Source organism: Chrysochloris asiatica, unplaced genomic scaffold (genome assembly GCF_000296735.1).
Source record: "Chrysochloris asiatica unplaced genomic scaffold, ChrAsi1.0 scaffold00038, whole genome shotgun sequence".
Taxonomy (NCBI): domain Eukaryota; kingdom Metazoa; phylum Chordata; class Mammalia; order Afrosoricida; family Chrysochloridae; genus Chrysochloris; species Chrysochloris asiatica.
In genome coordinates this window covers 22,478,574-22,485,962 of record NW_006408556.1, presented here as the reverse complement: position 1 = coordinate 22,485,962, position 7,389 = coordinate 22,478,574, and the positions used below count along the sequence as shown (strand labels likewise).

The following is a 7,389-nucleotide window of genomic DNA, read 5'->3' as shown; positions in this document are numbered from 1 at the left end:
CCAAAGGAGGATGTTCATCCTTATTGTCAATCACCCCTACTCCTGACCCTTACAGTTATTTAGCAGAGAAACTCGAGAGGCCAAGAGTTAAGGCTTCTCAGAGCTAATCCTGCATGTCTTCTCCAGGCCCTTTTCAATAACCCTTGATTCTTCTGATTCCAATTTTAATTCTCCCCACACTGGCAACTAAGGTGTCATTATATGTTTAGAGAAAGTAAGAAATTTCATGGAGTTTCTCTAAAGGTGAACTTGAGCAGAGAAAGTTGCAGGGATAAGAATAAGCCTGTGAAAGCGACAAGGCAAAAATTCAGCATGGATACTCTTCAGGAGACTTATAGATTTAGTATTGTCATCCAGGACATTCCCCTGAGAGGGAAATCCCCGGCTTTGCAACTTCCTGGCCAGTGTGAGGGCCACCAGTCGGCTATAACCTTTCCTGCGATGCTCTGGCATGGTGTATCCATGGCACATGGTGGCAAACTGGTCTGTGATAGACCAGGAGACTGGATTCCCCCTTTCATCACGGATACACACACTGGGGAAGCAGGAGATGAGGTTGGCGATGTACCGGAGACACTGTTCATTGCCACCTCGAGACCAAGTCCGGTTGAGTAGATCAGCATCAGCAACACTCAAGTAGGTTATTCGTGGCAAAGATCCCATTCTAGAAGAAAATATCACATGAGAAGAAATAGGAGCTTGCAATCACATGACTATAAACAGCTACTTCTCTTTCCACACTGATTCAAACTGAGAAATCATCCAAGTGACCCAGCCTAGCCAACAACTGTCTCCTGTGACTAAACGAGACAGGTAGGGTGATACTGGCTATGATCTTAATAAAGTACCAGCTTGTATTTTCATCTTTTCAGTTGTTCTGTGGTTTTAGTTCACATTTCAGGTGTACTGTGAGCTTTGGCAATAGTCAGTCATCTAAATACCAAGGAGGGGTAACAAAAATAAATAAATAACAGCAGTAAGTGGCTTAATAGGATCCTTACACAATTTTTGAAATTGAACTTTAAAACCAGGGCAAATAAGCCCCAGGCAAAAATGTCACTGCAAATAAAAACAAGTGTTTCAGGAGTAGTTGTGTTCCAGACTGTGACCTTGTAGCTGAAGGGCAAGCTATGAAAAACAGAATCCACAAATTTGGGATATGACCTAGGTGCTAAAGACAAATTTTCTAAGTTCCCTATGCAGACAAGATCAAGTTAAGTCAAAACGTGATTTTTAAACTAGGGACAGAGGGACATTTTAATGATATCTCATAGATATGATCAATAAACAGAGGGTGGGATACTCCAGGGGACAAAAACACTGGGTTTCTTCAACAACAAAATAATGTAAGAAATAATGCTATTTAATCAAAAGACAAGAAACATCTTACCAACTGTAGTGTAAGAGCCTTATTTTGATCCTGATTCAAAACAAAGCATTATTTTTTAAATATGACACTTGAAGAAATTTGAATACTAACTGGTTATTCTAGTTAAAAAAAAATTTTTTTAAGAGTGTTGCTAGTATAGTTTTCTTGTTATTATTTTTACAAAAATATCTTTATATTTTAGAGATACACAGTAAAATATTTAAGGATAATATAATGCCTGATGAGTTGATAAAAGTAGATAATTTTGTGTGAAACAAGATTAATTATCTATCAGTAAGAGTTTCATTTCACTTTTCTCTCAACTTTTATGTGTTTGAAATTTTTTTCATAATTAAAAATAAAGACCAGTTGCTTTACTTTAATCTAAAATATTCATTGTTCTCAATGTTTTGTTTTGTTTCACTCAAGAATTCCTACAATATACTCCCTGTTATGGATTGAATTGTATAATCCAAAAACATAAATTATATATCCTAACGTTTATACCTGTGTTTATAATCCCATTAAGGAAAGGGTTTCCTTTATTAAATTAATGGCACAGGATTAGTGTACAGTATGTCCTGAGTCAATCTCTTATAAAATATAAAGGAACAAACTAAGCAAGCAGAGATAGGGTAATATAGACGCCAAGCCACCTGTAGATTTCCAAGGAACCAAGAAACTGAAGCTGAAGAGACAACCACCTAGAGTCGACAGAGACAGAGCCTTCCCCTAGGCCTGGCCCTCTGAATTTGCTCTCCTATCTTCCTACACTATGAGGGAGCACATTTCTGTTTGTTAAAGCTGCACACCATGCTGTTTCTGTTACAGCCACACTAAATAACTAAGACAGGCCCTAGAAATTAAGAGAACATTCACTGAGTTGGGAACTTCCAAGTATGATTTTCAAAAACAAAACAAAAAGCATGTAAAGTAGGTATTAATTTTTTAGAAGTTGAGACTTAGAAAGACTAAACAAAAGTGAAGATACATAGTTAAAGGGCAGGGTTTCCAAAGTAAGAGGAAAGAAGAATTTAAGTGAATAATAATAAATACTTCAAGGCCTCTAATCTAGAATGGAACTTGTAGGGATTATTTCCTCATTATACATTTTTCTCCAGCATGTTATTTCAGCTGGGTTAAAAATGAGAATTGTCTTATAGGGTTGTGGAGGTGGTTGGTGGTATTGTGCTGTGGAGTCGATTCTGACTCATAGCATCCATGTATAGAGTTTCCAAGGGTGCAAATCGTTATGGAAGCAGAAAGTCTCCTCTTTCTCCTGTGGAGTGCCTGCTAGATTATAAATGCTGCCCTTGTGGTTAGCAGCCCAACTCATAGCCCACTATGTTACAGAGGTGTGGTAAGCATTGAATGGATTACATAGTTAAAACATTTCATGACTGGCACATGAGAGTTCAATGTAAGCCAGTTATGTATCCTATTCCCCACCTCCACCCCATGACCCCCCACCAAAACAGTAAAAGATAACAGAAGAGGTGAGCGGAAGAAGAATGATCTTCGTTTCCCCCTGTGTATTGAGAAACAGGAATCCTGATGTGACACTGTGGGTTAATGCATTGGACTACAAAGTCAGTTTGAACTGCAAGGTCAGTGGTTCAAGATCACCAGCAGCTCCTGGGAAATCCTATACAGGGTTGCTATGGGTTGGAACTGCTTCAATGGCACCAGTTGAGAAACAGAGTTTTAATTCATGTAGAATCCATATTTCTGAGGTTCATGAAGATGGGGTAACCTACACAGGTCATTAGCCTGAGATGTTCTTTTGTGCCTTGAGCATTGAGGAAATTGGGTTCTAAAGTTACCTTTAAGTTAAACAATTGTCTAGATACATGACTAAATACCATTTAGCCTTGGACATTAGGCTCTTGTGAAGAATTATCTATGTGCCCTCAGTTTCAAGTAGTGAAAATTCCAAGGTCAGACCAGACACTGTGTTTTAGAGTAAACTGTTATAATATAATAAGCACACTGCTCTTTGGAAGTTCTTTCCTTTTTGGAATATGGCACTGCAGGAAGATGCACTGGACCTCAAGGTTGGTTTAAACCACAAGGGTGGCTGTTCGAACCCACCAGCTGCTTCTCCGAAACCCTACACAGGGTCACTATGAGCCAGAACAGACTCAATACACTTAACAACCATCCAGAAGGTTAGTGGTTCAAACCAATCAGTCACTCCTTGGAAACTCAATACAGAGTTGTTATGAATCAGAATGATTTCATGGCATTTAACAACAATGGTCAAAATATTGGGGTCTACTAAGGTAAGCATTGGACAACTAACCACAAGGTCAGTGGTTCAAGCCACCAACTGCCCCTTGGAAGCCCTATACAGGGTTACTATGAGTCAGGACTGACTCAATGTCACTAAATAACAACAACAGCAATCAAAATGTTACCCCAATTTTCAAATCAATTACTATTATTGATTTAACATGATTTTTGTTTTAACAGCATATTGCAAAGCTCCCAAGTTCATATGTAACTATGGAAAAAGATACCAATTTGATTTCCTTGAAAGTTATAAATAGTCAACCATTATTGTTTATGTTAAGTGCCATCATGTCTATTCTGACTCATAGCGACCCAGTATAGGGTTTCCAAGGAGCAGATGGTGGGTTTAAACTGCCGACCTTGTGTTTCACAGTCTGGTGCTGATCCTACAGCACTATACAAGGAGTTCAGTCAAGCACTAGAGAGAGGCAAAGAGTAAGCATATATACATACATTAATAATTTAGTCCTAGTGGCCCAACTCCAAGGTGCCTAAACACTCCTTAATGACATTAAGAATTCCAATACTTCAATAGCAGTTAATTCCAATATGTCAATAGCAATTAATAGCAGTAACGCCTGCCCCAAATGCAAAAAATTAAAAATTAAAATTAATTTGCATACAAGGAATTGATGTCTGGCAGAGTTGAAACAGGAGCAAAATGAACAGGCCGGGAGGAAGTCAACTTTACATTCAACTTCTTTGAATTGGCAACAGCTTTGGAAACATCATATAAGTCACTCTGCAGCCCTGTATTTAGAAAGACATAATGAAAATTGTGGGCATTTTAAGTGGAAGTGTGAAAAAAGGATATTTGCTGCACTATTTTTTATGCTAAGTATTATCAATGCCATCAGTTTGCCATGTTGCCACCTTGTATTAACCTAGCCATTGTTGTTAGGCACCATTGAATCAATTCCAACTCCTAGCAATCCATGTGACAGAGTAGAACTATCCCACAGGGTTTTCTTGGCTATGATTTTTATAGAAATTTACCAGCAGGTCTTCCTTCTACAGAGCCACTGGGTGGCTTCGATCCACCAACCTTAACAGTCAGGTGCTTAACTGTATATATTGGTTATTTTGTGTCTGATTTTCTAATTTTGTGTAAGATTTTATCTTCATGCTGCTCATTGTGATTATATGACAGAGTTTCAAGAAACTTGTGGAAAACTAAAAGATAAATGGCATGTTTCCATGAACTTTCTTAAGCCCCTTGTGTAGTGTGATCATCCATGGAAATTTCTGGTGGGACTATTCCATGGGAATATGGAATTTCGTATAGGAACTTGACCCTCAGACTGATTTAAGCTCCTTAAGGTATGGCTGAAACTTTACAACTTTAAAAATCTATGATATATTGTACAAACATAAGTACAAAATATCTTTGTTTTGTCTGATACAGTTCTCCAACTTTAAAGACTCTTACAGACCACTATTGAGGTTTTCCAGATTTTCCTCAAACAGTTGAAATCAGTTTGATTTCTTTTTATTCTATCTGGTATGGTCCATGTGTATTGTCACCTTTTATGTTGTTGACAAGGAATTTTCAATGAATAAATCATTGAACTTGGAAAATTCTCTCATGCAAGATCTAGCTTCATTTCTGTTACCAAGGCTATATTTTCTAATTAGTGATCCATCCTTTTGTTTCCCTATTTTTGCATTCCAATTACCAGTACATCTCGATTGCATGTTTGATCAATTTCAGACTGAAGATGTTGATAGAATTCTGCAATCTCATCATTGCTGGCTTTAATGGTTGGTGCATAAATTTGAATAACAGCAGTATTAGTCTTTCTTGTAGGTGTATGGATATTATCTTATAACAGACATCATTGTGCTTCAAGATAGATTTAGAAATGTTCTTTTTGATGATGAGTGTGAGGCCATTCCTCTTGAATTTGTCATTTCCAGCATAGTAAACCATATGATTATCTGATTCAAAGTGGCCAATACCAGTCTATTTTTGTTCACTAATGCCGAGGATATTGATCTTTATGAGTTGCATTTCATTTTAGATGACTTCCAGTTTTCCTAGATTAATACTTCAAACATTTAATGTTCTGATTATTAATGGATGTTTATAGTTGTTTCTCTTCATTTTGAGTTGTACCTCATCAGCAAATGAAGGTCCTGAAAGCTTTGCCCCATTCGGTCATTAAGATCTACTCTACCTTGAAGAGGCAGCTCTTCCCCAGTAGAATTTTGAATGCCTTCCAACCTGAGGGGCTCATTTTCTAGCAGTATATTTGACAATGTTCCACTGTTATTCATAAGGTTTACAGTGGCTAACCATTCAAAAATGATCTGCTTCTCCTTCTTCCCAGTCTGTCTTAGTCTGAAATCTCTGCTGTAGTCTGTCCTCCATGGGTAGCCCTGCTTGTATTTAAAATACCATTGCCATGACTTCCAGCATCACAGCAACACACAAGCTACCTTGTACAACAAACTGACACACTAGTGGTGACTGTAACCCTGAGGCTCTGAAAAGAGTAATGCTTTAAGAATTCCCCCAACTATTACGTTAAAAAAAAAAAAAAAAAACGATTTACCACAAAGAACAACGTTCTCCACATAACTTTAATAAGACTCAGAAAGTCTTCCTTGCTTGTCTATGATTAAGGTTAGACAAGGGCCTTCTAAATTCCTATTCTTTGCTGCATAAATAGTTAACTGAAATTCTTGATCCCACTGATCAGTTGACACAAAATACTTGTTAATTCCACATTGGTGTAACTCCTTTTTCCTCTGCAGATCCTAGCCTACTCTCTACCTGATCTACTTGGAAAGCATCTTGTTAAGAGGCCTTCTGAAAACAGGCTGGCCTCATTACAAAGTATTATCTGCTCCACTATTTGATCACACCTCACTTTCATCCCACTTATCTACATTTGGTTCTAGCTTGCTTACCCTTGTAAATATAAGAATAGCTCTTTATGCCTAACTTATGAAACACTTGTTGATCAAACTCTTTATCCTGTTGCAACAGTCCTCCTTCCACCATTGCAAGAAGCCCTTATTCCTCAAATTAATCCTTATGAATAAAGTCTCTCCTTATAAATTGAATTTGTTTTTTATTCAGTGTCACTTCCAACTATCCAGTTGACACATTTAGACATCACCAACAAGCAAATTCAGAGATGTTGCTTTTCTAATAAGGTACAGAGTCAGTTTGACTTTAAAATATCTGTCCTTTTTCGTCCCCTCAAAACATTTTCTCTGAGAGATTTTCTAGATTCTGGACTGAGTTTGCAGCATGGCAATAAAACTTTTACTCATCACTCAGTCATTAGTGTCTAATTTTTTCTTTTAGCAGTTCTGAAGATCCTAGACCATCTAAGTTAATCATGTACTGGAGGAAATAGATCACCAGTACATGAACCCTAGTTTTAACTTTGTTCTTTTCCTTCTTTCAATGACTTCATTTAGGTGATTTAACCTACTTTGGCTCATACTGTGTTTGTTCTGCCCTGTCTCTGGCATTTCTGTTTTTTATGGTTGACAGCCATGTAATCTCTGTGGGTAGACACAGAGAAGGAATTTATGTTCTTCCTTGATTGCTACAAAGGAGGGTCTATCTTGTTATGACATCTGCATCTTCTCTAAGATCCTCCAGACAACTCTTGGTTTGAGCCATATCCCGTTTAGCAATACGTTTCCTGGCTATTGAAAGAACTTAATTGAAAGAATCATTCTGTAACACCCATTAGCACTTTTGGACTATA

General features: G+C 37.5%; 1 protein-coding gene across 1 annotated transcript in view; it reads right to left on the bottom strand.

The window, feature by feature from the left end:
• Window positions 1–237: 237 nt before the first annotated feature.
• GLYATL3 (glycine-N-acyltransferase-like 3) overlaps window positions 238–7,389 on the bottom strand; it is a 19,390-nt gene continuing 12,238 nt past the window's right edge. Inside the window, exons 4-5 of the mRNA XM_006860613.1 lie at window positions 4,285–4,411; window positions 238–664 (exon numbers count right to left, since the gene is read on the bottom strand). Of these exons, the coding sequence (XP_006860675.1) occupies window positions 238–664; window positions 4,285–4,411 (554 nt within the window). The remainder of the gene's footprint in view (window positions 665–4,284; window positions 4,412–7,389) is intronic.